Source organism: Hetaerina americana, unplaced genomic scaffold, assembly GCF_022747635.1.
Source record: "Hetaerina americana unplaced genomic scaffold, ioHetAmer1.1.p SCAF_15, whole genome shotgun sequence".
NCBI classification, from domain to species: domain Eukaryota; kingdom Metazoa; phylum Arthropoda; class Insecta; order Odonata; family Calopterygidae; genus Hetaerina; species Hetaerina americana.
Genome location: NW_027286625.1, coordinates 12411027 through 12431619, shown reverse-complemented (window position 1 = coordinate 12431619; position 20593 = coordinate 12411027). Strand labels below are relative to the sequence as shown.

The 20593-nt window shown below is 36.5% G+C and overlaps 1 protein-coding gene across 1 annotated transcript; it reads right to left on the bottom strand.

Moving 5' to 3' along the window:
- Positions 1–4418: 4418 nt before the first annotated feature.
- LOC139686807 (protein takeout-like) lies at positions 4419–19381 on the bottom strand. The gene is made up of 6 exons (XM_071583865.1): positions 19110–19381; positions 15550–15642; positions 12813–12963; positions 10753–10886; positions 9781–9933; positions 4419–5097 (listed from the first exon to the last, which is right to left on the bottom strand). The coding sequence occupies exons 1-6, from the start codon at positions 19189–19191 to the stop codon at positions 4940–4942; spliced, it is 771 nt and encodes a 256-aa protein (XP_071439966.1). The 5' UTR covers positions 19192–19381; the 3' UTR covers positions 4419–4939.
- Between the last annotated feature and the right edge of the window lie 1212 nt (positions 19382–20593).

The window sequence follows — 20593 nt, the reverse complement described above, 5'->3', positions numbered from 1 at the left end:
GAGATTAAATGTCACTAGGAGTTTCTTTTTGGATGGCGCTGGGGATCTCTTCTCATGGGAAACTCTGCTGTACTTAAGATCTCGAAATTCCTTCAAAAACGAAATTTTGTTGAACTGAAATGTATATGTCGTATGCCAAGGGAATTACATGTAATAAATAGATTTTTATATTTTTTGGTAGTTATTTCCTCATTTATTTTCTGTTTAGAAATATCATATGCAATGACTATCTATATAGATTACATGTTAATAATGGCCAGTTCTCATAATTATTTCGTAAGGCATTCCGCATAGCAATTATCTTCATAGTTGACCCTTTTCCTGCTGCCGAAAATTCTAATTATTTTCCTCACTATTCAGTGGTTAGATTTATATCCTGCCATCAGTCTCCATCAATCTACTGGCTTTCAATATCATTTCCTTCCAGTTTACGAGTAATTCCTTCTAGTAATTTTCAGTCCATTCCTTCGAGTAATTCCTTCCTTACGAGTAGTTTTCAACCATAACTTCCTCCTCTTACCATGTATAACGCTTTTGTTTTCTACTTATCAACTTATCATCTCCATTCTTCTAATATTAGAAAGTACCAGTCACAAATATCTTACACTCACGCCCTTGCCATTTTTCTCCTATTTATGAATTTTAATTTTCTTTAGATTTTATCAAATCTTCTCCTGATTTCCTAAATACCATGTCCTTTCTCGCCAATTAAACTGCTTAAATATTGCATGCAAACTATTCCACCTGCTCAGGAGTTTTCCATACGTTTTTGTTGAGTGACATGGTAGCTTGGAAGGTTGAAAATTTGGCTACTGACAGGTTAGCTTTGAGTTCAAGTTCGAGGCCAATGACTCAAAGCTAAGCGAGCTTTACACTATTCATATGAGTTCCTTTTCCTAAAATTTCCTGAGCAACCTCTGACTATCTCATGAGGTGAACTCTGTCCTCACCCATCAAACCAAACTTCTGTTGGTTTACCGTCGATTATTGTGACATGGGAATCAGGTTGGTGTGGTGGCTAATGTGCATGCCTACCATCTCGAGGGCTCGGCTTCGAAACCCGACGGTGGTAGATTTTACTCGGAAGCATCCCGACCTCAACTTAGATTTTGTTTAGAGATCAATTCAAAAGGTATTTGCCCTTTGTCGGATGGAACGTTAAAATTTGGTGGACCGCTTGGATTTAAGAGCAGGCTAATGCCGAAGCCGAATTTCTCTCCAACATTTTCTAATTCTCTGCATATCCTACCTCAACTAAAATACCCACCTTTCACTAACAAATGACCTCAGAAGTCAACCACCTTCCCTTGTAAATACTACTACTATAATTGTGATATGTGCTTTATATTACTATATCACCTTAATATTAATTGATAATTACATTATTTTATTTTTATCGCGATTCATATTTGCCTCACCCCTCACAGTCATTCGAAAGGAACTCAACCATTACCCCTGTCCTAAGATGTTTGCTAACTATAACTGACCATCGGGTAATGTATGGGTTAATGATCTCAGCATAATTGTATTCCATTTTCAATCCTTCATATCTGGCTACATGTTTCATTAAAGAAAAGGTAAATAAATGCTGAAAATTTGAGCAATTAAACCATTAAACATCGTGCAGCTTAGAACTGCAGTACTGCTATTTCATTAAGTTTTCTTACTAATTTCGTTAAGTTTTCTTACTAAATAATTGCTTAAATGATTCAGTTCAAACGCATCGAAGAACTGTTGGTTAGAAATAATGATGCTCTTTAACATCTATTTTTAACAGAGTATGCTTAAGGAAAGCCTGATGCAATGTAAGATACACTGCAATAAAGTGATACTCAGCAAAACAGTACTAATAAGGGTTTAGACAATACCAGATCAATAATGTGTGAACAAAATCTCACGCTTAATGCGCACAGAGATGTACACTGCAGAAGTAAGTCTAGTTCAACCATAAAGTGGAGCTGAAGGTTGATAAATCAGTACAAATTAAGACATTCAATTTCGCACCAAACGTAAAATTACTTATTTATTTGAAATAATATTAAGTAGAAATGATTCGCTATCATAATTTCTGTTCTGTTGTTTAATGAATAAAATTTTGATTAAATTCTAGTGTGGACTTTCGAATATATCCTTATGGGCAGTCCTATAATCATGAACTCCAAGGTCGGTAAGATAATGTAAGGCGGGTAGAAAGCCTTTGGCACGAATTCCCTCGACATCTAAAAAACATATGCACTATAATGGGTCCCGTCCCATGAAGCGAAGGACGCCTTGTGTTGACCGATAGATCAATAAGAGTGCAGACTAATCACGCTGTAGTAAAAGATCAGGTTGCTCAATGGTACATCGTAGGGCTAACCTCCGATTTGACTCTAATGAAAGTCCTTGGATTTTCACTCACTCAGAAACAAATTTGTTCAGTTGTTTCCGGTACAACATACCTTTATGTGTTCCGGTGAGGGGACTAATTTTATTATTCGTAGTAGTAATCTAGCCACTCCTAAATTGCTTTGCCTTGACTAACAAGATACACAACCTGATATTCACACTAAATCCTTTTTCATGGTAGCATAATTTCTATCTCCTTCGTTCCGTCCAACACGCCTATTCTTGTTCTCTTCCTACATCGCTTGCCTATAGTTCTCCCGTCCATTACAGTGTTCAACATTACATCACCAATCAAAATGCTCTGCATCCACTTTTATTGCCTCTTTTGGATTTCTTCCAACAACACTATCTCCTTTCTTACCAAATTTAATACTTCCTTCGTTGTTTTTCTCTGTCCCTTTTACTTTTTCCATCTTCGTACACATCTACATCTTCAAAGGCTCCAATCTGCTTTTATCTTTTTTTCTCAGCGATGAAGTTTTTGCCTCATAGATTTCATTCAAATCAAAGTGTTCTCTACCATTTTTAACATCCTTTCTAAACATATCTGTCATCAATGCCCTCCTCCTTGTGAAAGCTTCTATGCCTCACGCAATTGTTCTTCTGTCCGCACGACTTCGGCTATTCCTCGTATTAAATACTTCCCTGAAGGCAAAAAGTTTTACTAGTTCTAGATTATTCCCTCCAAGTATAGTGTTTAACATCCAATGTTAGACCTCGTCATTTCTTAAAAACCTCTTGTTTTTTTACACTGATCTTCACATCATACTTACAATACTGAATTTATAATGCGCCAAGTAATGGTTGTAACATTTTGGCCGACTACAGGTATAACAATCGTTTGTATTCTGTTTGTATCACTTTCAAAATTTCATTCCTAACTCCAACTTTTTCCATGTATTGCATTAAAAAAAAAAAAAAAAAAAAAAAATTAAAAAAAAATTAAAAAAAATTAATTAAAAATTAAATTAATTAAAAAGGACGGATGATAATGGTTCTCTCTGCCTTACCTCTCTTCCAACATCCCGATCCCATAGATCCCCATCCTCATTTTCCGCCCCTCGCACTTCACACACTCCCATGTACGAGGGTCATCCGGAAAGTAGTACCCGTTCGTGAAATAAAGACACAAAAGTAAATATTAACAAACATAAAAAATTTTATTTGAAAGAGGATACTTTAAACTACTTCTCAACATAATCTCCAAGCAAATTAAGGCATTTGTCATAACGTGTGACAAGTTTCTGTATTCCTGCTGCATAGTCCTTCGCCGCCAGCTCATTGAGATACGCGAGGGACCCATCTTGCACAAATTTTTGCATAAACCAGATGGTGTTTAACAATTTCATGAACAATTGTTCGAGAAACATTGGGAAAATGCTCACAGATGTCATCAATTGTGACGCGCCGATCGTTCCTCACGAATTCGTCAACTGAGCTCACCAGTTGGTCTGTAATGACAGACGGTCTCTCCGAACGCTCATCGTCGTGTGTGTTCCCCCTCCCCATGTTGAAGTTGCGACACCACCGCCGAATAGACGACTCGTCCATTACATTGTCTCCATACACCTCCTTTAATTGGCGATGAATATCACATGGGCGAACGTTTCTTGCATTGAGGAATTTAATCACTGCCCTCACTTCACAACTGGCGGCGTTCTCAATTTTTTTAAACATTGTAAACAATCACAGAAACAACACAGGCAATGCTAGCGTCACGCAACTTGGCTCAGAGAAGGCAGACAAGCCACTGAAGCTATCTGACCTCGTCCAGCGGCTACTCGCGTCGTCAGCACTTCATGCGGCACGAACGGGTACTACTTTCCGGATGACCCTCGTAGATTCAGTACCTCGTTTTGGAAAAGAATTTTTGTTTTCCCATGCTTTATTGAGATTATTTATTGAGAACGAGTGACAAACAAAAGTCCTGTGGTTTCATGCGTTTTTCTTCAAGCACAAAGTAAGCGTAGCAGTAGCCATGACTCTTAAGTGTTATAAGCAACTCTATAAACTTGACTATCTAATTGACTTTTCTATCCAGTATAGTATATTGAAAGTGCTCCATCGGTATGGGTACTATGCCCTTTTCCTAAACGTAATTTGAAAAACAATCACCGTAGTACCCGCATCCAACATTCTTTTTGAAAGCAGTTTCAGAAGAGAAGGGGGTTTTTATTTCTCGAATTTTCTCATATTTTATTTTACATAAGGGGCGATGTAGAGCCATCCTTTGTCCAAGGACGAACGTGGGGAGACGACAAAAAAACCGATCGAAGTCGAAAATGAATCTTGTGGCTCGAGTTCCCGCGTCGTTCTACTCATCATTTATTTTTGATTTGCAGCGTGAAATTTTTTGAAAGGAAGACTGAGGTGGTGTGTCTCACAAGAGGATTTTAGCATTTAATTTTATCTTTCGTCTTCCGGGAAACCAAAGAGGGAAGAGGGTCTTCCGTCCCACCCACACTGTGCCACACTCGCGTCGGAGAGCGCTTGAGGAGATGCCTTTCTTCCTTCGTCTCCACCCGCGCAGTCCAATGTCCCCCTTGGAGGCTCAGGCTTTCACCGGGAAGATGTTCTCGTAGGGTACTTGCTCGAGGATCCCGGCGATTATGCTCTTGATGACCAGAGCAAGGGCGTCCGCTATCGGTGGTCCCAATTCCTCCGTCACCTCGCGCCAGTTGACGTCCATGAACTCGTTCATTCGGTCACCTGCGAGTGTTAGAGAGATAGATAGAGAGACGACGTGAGGTCTCTTTTAAGGCTTGTTGGCATAGCTAAACTCGTTTCAGACTCGCGAATCCAAGTGGTGCCCCACGGACAGCCAATCAGGCGTCAGGAAAATTCACGCCCGAAGGCGCGTATACTTCGTGGACTATCGGATGATGATGACATTCTGAATAGTACACAGTGAATCACCGTAGGAACTGGTACAGAGAAAATTAAGCCATCATGCATTGAAGTACACAAGAAGAAAGAGTATGCAAAGGGAAGATTGGTATCCGCCTGTAGGATGTAGCATAGGTTTTGTTGTTGTGGTCTTAGGTCTCATGATGGAAAATTAATACTTTTGGTTCATCTCTGTATGTATTTGTGTATACGTTATACAACATACATACACAAATATATATTGTTATTAAAATTTGAACGGCGCAATAGTACACAAAAATATAAATAAAAAACATGTAAAATGACCCTTACATTTAAGGTAGTTTAAGCCTTCTGAAATGTGTGTCCTTTTCCGTGCTTTATTTTTATGTTTTTGTGTTCTATTGTGCCACCGAAAATTTATATTGTTCTCGTGAGTGCTTCTTACTGTATAACCCTCACATTCATATCATACAAGTTCAAGGAACATGGATTTACGGGATCGTTAGAATATAGATCGGGATTTTATTGATGAAAAACCATAAAGTTTCCGATAGGGTAAATCCTCTGAGAGACAACTTCGCTTTTTGCTCATAATATGCTTAGTTAGGGCGAGAGAAATGCTCCAGTAGATGCGGTTTCTTTAGATTTTAAAAAGGCTTCCGCAAAGTTCCCCATAGTAAACTGCTCACAAAGATAAAAGATAAAAATATCCGCGGTTGGATTAAAGACTATTTGAATGGTCGGTACGAATAGTAGTCATAGATGGTGTTAGATCTAATGAAGTAGACAACATCTTAGGTGTTCCCCAGGGAAGTGCTATCGAACCTCTTTTATTCCTTATTTACGTGAGTGATGTTAACTCCGTGTTTAATAGTAAGATACGTTTATTTACCCACGATGCAGTGAATTATAGAGAACTCCTGAGGATAAGGTAGCTTTAGCAGATTACCTAATGGCTACACAACGCTGGTGTAATAAATAGCAATTATATATAACCTTAAAAAGTGTGTTGTAATGAAATTTTGGAAAAAGAGCAATTTCAGAACGAATAATTAGGAAGGATGTCTTTAGCAAATATAATAAAAATGTATTGTTAACCCCATCACGCTAATAATATTATAGAGATTAAGGGAAGAACAGATAGATTTATGATGTCATTTTTCCCATTAACGATAAGAGATCAGAATAGCATTTTCCGACCGTGCTAGGAAGGAAAGCTGTTTTGGGACAAGGGTAGTCTGGTGTGTAATCACTCCCTACCACACACCCTAGCGGTGGTTTGCCAGATACTGTGTACAAATAACACGAAGGTGATGATGAATTTTAAGGAAAATATTTTTGAAGAACTGGAATTCGATGGAAAATTTGGTGGTGATATGATTGGTGAAGTTGGCCATACACTGTTTTTACACCCCAACCTTAAAATACCGTTAGTGTGAATGTTTCCGACACATAGCCACTCAAATATATTTGGGTGACATTTGTCATCCATTGGATATGATGATCAATTTAGAACTTCTTTTTCCCGTGGTATTATTGAGTAAATAATTAGGTGAACTCTGTCATTTTCCTTTATTTTAAGAGAGAGAGAGAGAGAGATTAAGTGTTTCACTGCAATTGAAAGTATTCATATACTAAGCTGTAAACATGCATTTAGAGCTTAATGTTATTTGTAAAAGAAAGATTATGGAGAATTGTTTCTGTTGTGGAGAATACGTTTCAACCCTTCTTTGTCTACTGTGTACTGCTATATTGTTTCTTTCAACTACGCCAATTCACGGCAATTTATAAGAAACAATTATTTTTATTACCTTTGAAAATTCACCCGAGGTCTTTTTCAGGCATATCGGCAATGTAAATATGTAGATATTTAACTTCACCTGTAAATCTGGTACATACTAGTGTTATTTAGGGGAGGCGACCGACAGCTGAGGTCATATGCACCATTAGGGATGAGCATGAAAGGATGAAGGGTGGGGAGAAACTCGGCGTCGGCATTAGCCTACTCTTTACGAAAGTGGCCAAGGGGTCCTCAGCTGAACGACCCATCCGACGGACGGCGTACTAGCTCAAGGTGCCCTCCACAAAGCACCTCAATTACGGGTCGAGATACCATTGTAAAATAACAGCCTGGATTTGAACCCGAGCCCTCTGGGTGGGAAGCCAGTACGATAGCCACCGCTCCGTCTTGATCCCTCATTTGATTCATTATTGCGTCATACCAATGGTTTATAAAACGGTTAGAAATTAATAAATTCATTTTCACTTTGATCATACTTCAGCGAATTAATTCCAGGTTGTGGTACCTTGTTAAGATTTGACTCCAAAGATTACGCTCTATATGCGTCAAGGGTATGGAAGGTATGGAAAGGGCTTAATGTAAGAATAAAAGTTGTCGAGGAGACAATTAAATCAACTAGGCAAGAAGAAAATAAAGCTTTGGTTTTATAGATGAAGGATTTGCAGTAATTAGGAATCGTATGACAGGGCTATTATGAGTCATATGGGATACAGATAAATCATAATAAAACAAAAATAATTGCATTTTCAGGAAAAGGTATAAAGAAATAGGGATGCATTTCTCTGCACATTTAGCGTATTTGAGCATTTCCTTACACGGGTAATGGTAGAAATCGTAGAGCAGAAATGAATTTGGGGAAGAATTGTGCTATGGGGAGCAATTCCGTTGTACGAAAACTGCTCCACCTGCTTTAACTTTTGCCCTCCTATTTTAACGTCTAAGCTAGCCTTGGTCTTTCTGGAAAACCGGATAACCTTTCTTTTAAATACATTTATTTGTATTTTCATCCCATATCTATCGCACTGAATTAAAAATGCACTCAGCAACGCTTGTGACCCTTTTGGCTGACTGACGAACTAAAGCTTGATCATCAGGAAGCCTGAATGATTTAATGAATATTCCCCTGACTTTCATCCTATCTCTAGTTCTTCCCATGCCTTTGTAACCATTTCCTCCACATATCTGTTGAACAGCATACATGATAATGGGCAACCCTGCCTTACTCCTCCTCCTGACACTGTCCATCCGGGCTTTCCATTCTCCACCCGCACCTGTGCATTCTAAGACATATACAGGTAGTAGTAGTTTATTAGGGGAGGCGACCGACAGCTGAGGTCATTTGCGCCATAGGGGATGGACAGCAAAAGGATGAAGGGTGGAGAGAAACCCGGCGTCGGCATTAGCCTACTCTTTACGAAAGGCGCCAAGGGGTCCGCAGTTTAATGTCCCATCCGACGGACGGCGTACTCACTCAAAGTGCCCTCCACAAAGCACCTCAAGTAGGGATCGAGATACCTCTGAAAAATATTCAACAACGCCGGGATTTGAACCCGCGGCCTCAGGGTGGGAAGCCAGTACGTTAGCCACCGCACCATCTCGATCCCCCCAAGTAGTCTCTATCCCTCCCATATGCTCCTAATTTTTCAGAAGATTCATTAGTTTTTTCCAATTCATCTACCAAAAGCCTTGTTCAAATTTATGAAACAGACAAACACGTCTTCATTGTCTCCTATATTCCTCTCTATTGTCGATCTCATTACAGTAATGGCATCATGCGTGCCTCTTCCCGTCCTAAACCCAAACTGAGTATCCCCTAAGTAATCACTTGCCCTACTCTCAATCCTTTTTTTTGGATGATCTTAAGAGCCACAACCAATCTTAGCTGCGCGCGAAATCATACTAATTATTCTGTAGTCCTCACATAAAGTAGCCTTTACCTTTTTTGGTATAGAAAATAACGCTGATCTGACGAGGTCTTCCAGTCAAATTCCATTCTAATAAATGCTACGAATTAGACCATAAAATCTTTTCCTCCTTTCTCTCCCTAAACCTTTGAGCAGCTCCGCGGGAATGTTGTCTATTTTCACGGCCTTATTTGATTTCAATTCCCTTAATGCCTTTTAAAACCCGCTATCAAGTAAGCCCTAAGTTATCCTCATTTACGTCATAATATGTTCAAAATATTGCCCTTCACTGGCAGTTGGCTGCTCGGCAGCTCCTTAACTTGCTTTAAATTCGTACCCAACGGATCCTCAAAATCCGCCCAACTGTCTGGACTGAGCATCATGCAGAACTTAGTGCTGTATGAATTCATTTTGTTCCGAGATTACTGTTTTCAGTGGATGTTTCACTCCGACAATCAATCGCATATCATGATACAGCTTTGTTTAATATTCACCATGAATAAACTATTCTATTTGACTGCGATCGGTCCCAGGTGCATGACTTCATTTTTATTGGGAATCCTATATTTGTTCATATTGCTGCCATGGATATAACTGGGAAAAATTATAAAAAAGGTTATACTTCTAGCGGTTAGGGGAGAAAAAGAGATTATCGTTTAAAATTGTCATCTTTTTTCGTTATTATTTACGTTTTTAATATCGGATGCCATTGGGTGTAGTGTTTTTAAGGAATAAATTTAAATGAGCCATAACTCGCTGCTTGACCGGTAACGCGGCAAGGTTTTATGGATCATTCAAATAGCTTATTTATAATGTTACCCAGAGCCTTGTTGCCGTTGAACAGGTTATCCATCTTGATGTAATTCCGAGACATCTTATAGGTGATTTGGTGTTCGCCTAATTTGAGATAGTTTTGGCTATCTTTCTTCTTGTTCAGCTCTGCGGTGAAGTCAAACCCGAGCTCGAGATTAACTGTCATGTAGGGGAGATACAAATGAAGATACTCAATTAAATTCCGATTCGTAGGAAGTATTATTTATCGATCGAAAAAATATTTCTGCTTCCTCCTTAACCAATGAACAGCAAGTTGCAGGGGAAATATGTATACAGTTTTTTCATTAAATTAGAAAAGAAATACTGAAAATCATAGTAGCACATTTTTCAAATTAATACTCCCATTCTGTTTCAAATTACACTGCACTATTGTATGGTTGTAGTTTTTATTGAATGAGCAAATAAGTGAATAATTTGTTTCAATTCAGATGAGTCGTTTAAAATAGTGCTTTGTCCCCAAAATATGTTTACATAACTGTGTCAATCGATTTATTTTATGTTTAAAAATTAAAAAGTAACCGTATGGATTATTTTTATATTCAATTTTTGTTTGAACTAATTTCCCAGTCTCCTTATGCCAGGGACAACATTTGAGCAAATACTATCAACAGTAAATAACAAATAATTTTACCATGAAGTATTTTATTTGAAAAAGTGGAGATTATTGATTTCCAAATGATGGCCAACAAGTCTTATGTATTCGTAAATGAAATCATTTCCACAAGATGTGTGTTGAAGCAGGAGATTTAGATTATTAAATATGTATTATTCATCATTCATTATTTTCATAAGCTTGGTTGATTTAACTTAGTCTTATAAATGGCCAAATTTATAGATAGTTGCAAGATTTTCCATAGGATAGACGGGACATGACATAAATTATATTAATTTGATTAGAAACGAGAATATCTTGAACAGGTACTTTTGCCATATGCAATGCATGGTTACTAATCTCACCCATTGTAATATTGGCGTTCCCGTCACCCTGTATGGGGAGGATGAGGATTTTCCCGTTTACGTTGTATTTAGACATGATTTCAATCCGAGGGAAGAAGATACTGAGCTTGAAAGAAGTGGGGTCCAACTGGATTCTGAAAGGAAAGAATAGTTAAGAACGTGAGTGAAATCATCTTCTGGTATGTGTAATTATCTTCTAATGAAGTACAATCAAGTAATTTTGAGTTTTAAAAGATCTTATGCAGAGGTCAGAGTTTATAACACGCACCTTAATATAAAGAAATGACAATTGAACATTTTAATATGAAAGGTTTTACTGTAGCATTTAAAAAATTGGTTGTTGAGGCAAGATGATAAACTTTGAATGAAGGCTTTTAATATGTGGAGAGGAGAACTAAGGAATTGAAATGAAAAATGAAGGATTAAGTTTAATTGTGTTAGAGGAAGTGAGACGCTGCTGAGTGGAATTGTAAGACAACAGCACAAGTGGATTCAGGAGATACGCAAATCTGAGGATAATGGGAAGCTGAGGGCTGCAACAGAGAGGGAAAATTTGGACACTTGAGGTAGGAGGAGGAAAATACCTGTAATACACATTTTGGATGTAACTAAGTGAGACAGGAAGCATTCATAACTAAAGAAGCAATTATTATGGTATATAGTAGGGGTTTAAGAATATTTTATGTGATTCGGGTTTGAAGCAAGGAGTACAGTTGTATGTAGTTCCCGGGCTCATAAAAAATCTGCACTATGTCGGTTAACTGCTGATATTAGTTATAATAAACTATAAAAGATAGTAATAAGTTAGCATCAGAAGCTCGCCATGGACATAAAACCAACCGGACTAGAGATCTGGAATTCAAGTTACTGAGTTGTATCACTTTACTACGCTGAACAGGATAATTAATTTATGGTGAATGACATAAGAAAAGAGGTCATGTTGTTTTCTTCTGAATTGTATTATTTTTGGATTGGAAACAGGAGCATTGAGCTGAAAAATAGCCCATTGGCCTTGGGGGGACAATTGTTGCTACCCCAACAGCCCGGTTGATGTTATTACTGAGTAGCGATACTGAATTTTCGTCGGCATTTCGTTCGGGTCATGATTTTACTAAATGTCGCATTCCATTTATCAGAGTGCTATGCTCTCTATGAGTAAAAAATTGTAGTTGAGTGTAAAGCAATGAAAGTTCTCTTTCAAATTTAATGAAAAATAATATTTGGACTAAATTTCTAATGGCAGTTTTTATTAGTAAAAATTTCCTTTCCTCCATACTGAGACATTTTGAAATCTCATAATGTTTCCAAAGCTACTAAAAAAAACGGCAATGTTTCTTTCAATAGATAAAATCAAATTATTTCATGAGGCAGTGTAGAAAACAATCATTTTTGGTCACGTACCATTTCAGGATTTCAATGGATACAGATTGAACAACGCAACATTTAAGCATCGCCTAGCAAAATACAACCCGACACCCTACACTACACGAGCCCCTTCTTCAATTCTGCATACTCCCTCCAACTCCCTCCATTCCATCCAACATGCCTCTCCCTATCCTTCCATATGAAATTAAGAAATGATATCCCATATCAGTACTGGGATGACTAATAGAAAGGGATATAAAGTACGATCGCGATGTATTTGTTTGTTTCGTAGGTGCATTTCGTCAATAACGAGATTGAGAGTTTTTTGGAAAGAATTTTATTTATTCGTCTATATCCATGTTCTCCTCTTCGAAGCAGTCCCAATTAGATATTATGCACTTATACCAGCGCTTGTTCCAATCTTCGAAACACTCCTGGAACTCGATATTTGGCATAGCTTTCAGTTATCTTAGAGATATTTTTTTTAATCGCGCCTATGCTGGTAAAACGACAGCCCTTTAAGGTTTTCTTTATTTTTGGGAAGAGAAAAAAATCACACGGGAACTTTTGTGGAGGATATGGAGACTGGAACATCACGATATTGCTTTTTTTGACCTAAAATCTGTACTGCCGGTACTTTTCATTCGGAAAAATAAAAATTTACGCCATCATCCTTATGTAAACTCTACACTTACCTGATATCCCGCAGTTCACCCTCAGACACTCCATGGATGTCCACATTCTTTGCCACCAGGTTGATGCCCACGCCAGATTTCTCATCCTGATTGATCTTTATTTCTTCAACGTGGAGTGGCTCCAGACGCGGAATATGGTATTTTGGAAGTCCTTTATCGGACGAAATAAGAGAACTATTTGATACAATGTTCACATTTGATACAGGTCCATCACGCCCTGTACATCATATATCCTAGGCCATACGAAGTTTCCTCTCTATTTTATGCCCAGGAATATCGTTATGAGTCAAAAATTTAATATTTTTAAAAGCAGAAATAAAATGAAGTTGTACTCTTTTAAATTAATATATAATCCAAGTAAAATGGGAATTAAACCATCCTTGAAATTGTCAGATATTGATTTAATTTGTTGATTAGTTTACTAAGAACTTACACGATTTATCAAGTACTTGCATTAAATTTGAAGGCAAGGCCTGAGTGGTGGTTTTAAAGCCTGAGGTTAAAATGTGAAGAATGTGTGTAAGAAAAGAATAATAAATAAGTTTTAAAATATCTGAACTTGTAATTTTGATTTAATTTTAGTATCCAGATGGAATAAAGTAATAAAATTTTGAGAACATTTTGTGAATTCTAAAAGTAGCTGTATTCAATTTTTCAATGTAAAATTTATATTCTATGCACGAGATATACCTCAAATAGGCATTTAACTTATGGGTAGTTCATATTTTCTGTTGATTAAAATACCTTGAGAGGGAATATTATGTTCTCCAAAATAAATTTTGCTGTGTTTTAGAAAAACTAAACATATTGATATTTCCAAATTGATGCTTTTTACTTTAATGTTAATTGCAAATTGATTTGTTGGTCAGTTATAAGGATTATTAGGAAATATTTAAAGAACTAAATCAGGGGCAATGCTTAAAATACACTAGTCTACTCAGGTATCACTCATTGAAAATTGCATTTCTTCAGAATACATCTCATTCCTTTCACAAATAAAATAAAAAATGATTTCAAGGCATGGTTTTGTTTAATTTCTTAGAAATTGTATCGATTTTATTCTACTGGTACTCATCAAAAGGTGCTAAGAGCTGGGATGAAATTTTAGTTACATTGTATATGATGCCGATGTGACCAGTAAAGTTAGGTTATCTAACATTCTGCCTTTTACTAGTACAAATTTGACGCTGTTTTCAGAATCACCTGACTTTGGCGTAAAATGTTTGCTATTTGAGAGATGAAGATCATGGCGTAACCGACGAGTACGTTGTTCATAATGCTAACCAGATCTGCTTATTTACTACTTAGCGAGATGCTACTCATGCTCTTAGCAGTCGGTGACAGTTTCATGTGGCTAGAGCAGTTTCCAGCACCATTTACGGCGGCTTTCTATCACTTACGAGATTATAAAGCATCAAAATATGTACTTATAAATGCGATGGATATGAACGAAAATTAGTTTATTTCAGAACTGGAATTCAAGTATTCCGAAAATGTTTTCATTAACTTGTATACTTTGGTAAAGAGGTTCCGAATTCGAATAGTAGGTGTATGCTTATGTAGAAAAAATAATTTTAATTCATTTTTTAGGGAAACCTATAATAACTAGTTATTCAGTAAAATCTAGTTTTTTCTTAATATCACTATTTTTTATTGAGCGATTCATCACCAACTAATATCAGCGGTAGAGTGGGATCCAAGGGAGCAACCGTGGCCTTCCCATGGGGAATATTTTTGTTTTTGATATAGTTAAATATTAATCATCTACCTGAAATTAGTTAAGAAACCATGTTATCCCTCGAGTATAACAATATGTACCATAGGATACGTAGTTGGGGCTACATTACCCCGATTAATTTCAATTTCAACATGATTATCCAATTTATTGATTCGAAAGAAGTTTTAAATATAGTTTTTTTCATGTAAAATTGTCCTCGTTAGTTGCTTACCCGTTAATGACTAATATTATAATTGCATATACTTGATAATTTAGCCAGGTTTGCTGTAGGGTCACGCTTCACTTTGTGGAAGTTTTTTATATCCATATTTCAAATGAAAGAGATGAGATACTTTTCTACAGAATTTAGAAATTCTTAAATAGAGTTCAAAGAGTCTTCAGAATTTAATAAAAAATCCGTTGAAAAGTATGTTCTCTCTTTTATTTGAATAGTGGATATTCATACTTTTACTCATTATTTGGTCAATAGAAAATATTTCGTTTAATGCTCTACCAAAATATCGCATTAACAAATTTTACGTATTATTCTCATATGTATTATACAAAAATCGTTGAGTAAGGTAAAGCTTGTGGTAATGACGCTAATATTACAAAATGTAACCGTAATTATCTTTTGCGACTCCGGGTTGGTGATCCAAACTAGAGGAAGTTAGCACTTCGGACGTCAGTAGGTTTAAAAATATGACTTTCTTATTATTTGTAAAGCTCATAAAGGTATAGGCGTTCTGTAATGATCTCCAGGAGGTCACCATTTTAGAGTGATATACATACAAGAATGATCGTTAAAGTGCGTAATTCATATAATACATCAACAACATTACAAAATTACTCAACATTGCCGAAAATTTGGGCATAATGAATTGTGGGGTACGTGGCTTAATATGCATAAATTGGTATGCCTCTGTAAGAAAAATTCCATGTATACATTTAAAATTTTGCAACCCATCTCAGGCACATTATTTCGTGATGGGGAGAAAAAAATTTCTAAATGTTATTTACCATCCTTGAGGTGGGCGATCACCGTTTTTCCCCTTTCCAATGCGCATTCATTTAGCTTCGGGTCATCTCTCGCACATGGTGAAATGAATTCCGCTGAAAAAAGAAAGTAAAAAACATGTACTTGTCATATGCAGAATACTTAAGTGAGGGAAAGATAATAGTGAAATTTTTGTTAGATAATGCTGGGAATGAAAACAATTAATTATTGTAGAATAGACGAGTGAGGTCCAGAAGTATAATTGGAGTCATAACCGAAAGAGGAGTAGAGGATCGTTTTATAGAGCAAATTCTTACTTCGGGATTTTAGGTCCAAGTCTCTAAAAGACCTCAAGACATCTAAAAGCTCTATCCATTCCTTGTGATTTTCTAAGTCCATATTTTTCTGGGAAATTACAAGCGACAAACGTCGTCTACTTTGCTAGAAAATTAGGAGCCTCTCAGCTCTCAAATAATATTTTATGAAGATGCAGTGCACATCAAACGGGAAAATTTATTACAACTAATTATTATTTAGTTTCATAGACGATATAGGTAATTAGTACAGCTATAACAAATTTTAAGATAAGGTTTTACTGTATTAGGATAAGATTCTAGGTTTCAACACTGATGGATGTTATACTTTCTCAGTAACCTTAAGAAAATTTACAAAGTAAATAATTATGTATTTAAAAATTAAATATCATTATACTTGAGTCTTACAGCTTCCTTCCATACTTTATAAAGGTGACTCGCGCCTTTTTATATCGATTTAAATAAGCATAAATATTGACTAGTGTCATATCAAGAGCAATTCATTAAATATTTATTCAGGAAAATGATTGACAGGGATCCTAAAAATCATGTTTATAGATAGCCCTGTCGATTGTTTAAAAAATAATGAGGGAGTGGATTAAAAGTAATAATTGACAGCTCTGATCATCATATTACATTTATAAAAAAGGTTAATTTTTGTAGCCGTGGCTCCAATGGATTTAAAAAATCATAAAATTTTCTTTTAGCAAATGATATTTTTACCTTACCAAACTTATCACTATTACGTCTTATTACTTGAGAATTCTACCAAATGATTACAAAATTCGGCTCAATTGCATATTTTCTTCCTGATTAAAAAAATTAAAATAGGTCTTTCGAATCTCCAGTAATGGTTCAAGCACATCATCTATACTTTGGAGAGATAGATAGAGGTTCCGTTTCTACAATCAATGAATGAAGGTTTGATATAGAGATATATATCAGAACAATAGTTTTCATTGAGCGTGACCAATGTTTAAAAATATGAATGATTCAAATGAAGAAAGAATATCAACGGATACGAACTCCATTTCTAATTTTAGTGTATATACTTTTAAACATTAACTTTAAAAATATGGGCCGGAGCTGTTAGGCTGCCAATTATTTAAAAAGTGTTCATAAGGGGTGAAGTTATTGGTTGAATGGAGGTAAAAAGACAGAATTCTGGGATCAACATAACGAACTCATATACTGGTATCAGGAAATTTGAAAGTATAATAGTCAGTGAAAAAGAATTATTGCAAAGACTGCTTAATGTTCTTGAAACACCTAGATGAGACGGTATGAATTATTATACTTCGCAATTGACCTAGACCGCCCTTGAATGATTTTACGGATACTAGAGTTCCAACAACGGCATAGAGGGAATACTTGGCATTTTAACCCAACAAAATTGAACTGAAGGTAGTTATGACATAACAAACGATATTTTATCTCATAATATTTCAGTAAAGTACGAGGAAGGAGGGAGATTAGCGTTACTTTAAATACGCTTTTGTCAAGCAAGTATCCCAAGCCCTATATCGGTAATGAATAGAGGATGTTGATCCAACGTTATTATAATTTATAACTCTCGGCAACATTGGTCATCTGATACCTTTCGATGAGTATTCGCAATTTTATTCCAACGGTCCGAGTCGAAGTAGTACTACATAATGTAGTCTCGTAGTGTTGCTATGAATAACACTTTTGCGAAGAAAATTGCCATCGAGTTATCTCCTATTACAAATCAAATGCACTTGGCGTATAACGTCCATATGCTATTAATGTGCAAATGAAATATTTTGCATGCTTTTGCGATTAATCTGGAGTATAAATTGAAAAATTTTTACCAATTTGAATGATGAATCTTGGCCGATGTTTTGTTATTTCGTATTCTCCTGTATGAATATTTCGCTGGAGACTTCAACGCTCGTTTTTGCTTTACGAATATATCTCGATATGCCACGAGGAAAGAAATATAAAACTCAGATGAAAATTTTTATAAAGAGGTTATTGAACGGTGACACAAATTTTAAATGGTGAATTTCACCAACCTATTGATTTCAATATAGCTATATTTATACACATTTTTTACTCTTTGAGCAAAATCATTTCATTTAGGGAGAAAGAAGAGGAAGAGTGACAAATTTCATGCACGAAATGTAAATTTTTCACAGCTGTATCTCAGTAAAAATGATTTAATCCTGTATTAATATGTTAAAAGAGAGTTATGTATAATGAATTGACTACTAAATAAAATAAAATAATGGAAAAAGGTAACGTAAGTGAATGTAAAATGAATACTGGATGTGAGTGAATATGTACGATGAATGTAAGTGAATACTGTGAATGAAAATATTGTATAAGAGTGAAAGCGATAAATCGACTGGGTAATGTAGTTGGAAGAGATTGATAGTTGGCATATGATGCTCATGCCAAGCACTATAAATCAAAATAAAATTAGGAAAATTAGTTTAATATTATTAATTGATCCTAATGCATAATAAACGCGTTAATTATTTTAAGAAAATGGCATTCGAAAATTCACCCAAAGTCTCATATGAAGAATATGAAAGAGAACAATAATGAAGAGGACAACAAAACTAGTGGGGTATAAACCCAGGCATGAAAGTCTCATAAGAAATATGTTTGAGATAGAGGGGATAGCCAAAGCCACAATAGGTGGCAAAAGTAAGGAGGGTTGCAAAAACAACATGTTAAAGAGAAATGAAAGAAAAGGCTCAGTGAAGAGACGAATGAGTGTCTATATTCATACCGATCTAAAATTACCAGTTTCATGGTAAACAGGTAAACAGCGTGGAATTGTGGTGGTTTGGTTTTTTAAGTTCCTCCATATCCTAAGTTTCTATGGATTTACAACAAAAGGAAAATATTAAATATTGCAAGAAGAAAATCCCTGCATTACATATCCATTCTTGAGGTGAAATTCAAACCAGTAATCTCTAAATAACTCGGGAGTTGCACTATTCAGCAAATTAATTGGGCCTCCACAGTAGGTAAAACCACGTGGTATAGGAAGTTTTCTTTTCCACTTTGGTTACCGTATGCTTAACTATTCCTAGGGAAATTATTTATCCTGGGAAACGCGATTATGACAGATTAATCTCAAGTGCCATATCCGATCTACCCACCCCTCTCTGGCTGGCGGGAGAATTTTCCATCAATTACTCAAGCAGCCATAGACTTATATTTTTATTGGAGGTCGTCAGAACCGTGAGGTGATTAAATTTTAGACACCGTCTTTGTGGCTTATGGAGAGTACTTACGGAGTGGTAAGGAGGCTGCCGACGTACTCACGACCAAGAAAACCAATGCAAATGCGATCACTGCTCCGGACATGGTGGACATCGTGAACTTCCCAAGAATTCACGAGGAACTTCACTCTTGCTCCGCCGAAAGACCTACCCGCCCTGCGTCACTCAGGCCTCACCGACCGGGCGATATCCCCAGGTATGAGCGGTCGAGAAGACGAACGATGGACAGCCTCACCTGTGCCTCCTCCACTCTATCGGTGTCGGGAAAAATTCCTCAAAGCCAGAAGCTGTCCCCCTCCACCTCCTTTAAATATTCCCCGGACTCCTCACGGCGGCCGGATCGCATGCGCAGAAGCGACCGAGTCATATTTTTTTCTTAATTTTCCTTCTGCTAACCCATGTTCACGACTACATCGGAAATGAAAGATGCCATGGTGTTCGGATGGGGAGGGGAAGGGTGATTTTTATCATCTTATTTTTTTATTTGCCATCTAATTTGGCACGCCTAATTATTTAACGCGGATCCTGGTGGTCGTCCTTGGGGTTGATATTTATATTGTTTTGACTCGAATCACTTTTCCCTGTGACATAACTGAAGCCGCAAACTTCATTGGCTGCTGCGGGTGGATGTTGCGCATGAAGAGTTTAGGAGGGGAAACAATAATCCCCACTTCGGTGGTGGGAGAACTGTATCGCTTTCCGGCTCTTAATGAATTGCGAAAAATAACTGGGTAATTAAGCTGAGTACGTCTGCTCTCAGACGCTGATATTTATGCGGATTTATTCCACAATTTATCATTAAGTCATTAATGCAATCAAAGTTTGATGAAAGGTAATTTCCATACCCTGATTTGCCGAGAAATTTAATGTTAACTTACTTTCAGGTCATTGTGTTTTCCATCCAAAGAAACTCCGAAGGTGACATTGTACAGCCCTGCATTAAAAGAGTTGCCCATGCCTTTTTGGCGTATCCCTAAGTATTGAAAAAGAGGTAGTAACCTCCGAGCAAACAAATACATCATGGCTCACAAAAAAATTCAAAATGTTTCGTAAGTGAAAAATGATAAATTTTTCCTTAAAACAATCCTTAGATTCTCGTAAGTGCAATGGAAATGTTGATTTCTTGTCTAGTCTTGCATTTTCAGAAGTGTCTTTGTAGCTTCTTTTTATCACTTCAATTATATTCCTGAATAGCTGGTGATTGTGAAACCGAAGGAAATGAAAAGTTTAGTATTACTTATGGTTTTTTATACTTCTTTCATATGGCAGTGAAAGATATAACCGTGCAATACTGTTCATAATACCCCTTTCTAATGATTTTCCAGTATCAGCACTAATTCATTTACTGCATTTTTCTCCTCGTCGGAAAAATTCTCCTACGTCTTTGTAATTCAGCAATAATCTGTAACAATTGTGTGGCTAAGAATCCTCAAAATATTCATGAAAACAATATGTTAATTTATATTCTGAGTTAGCTTTGTTCTCTTCAAAATAAT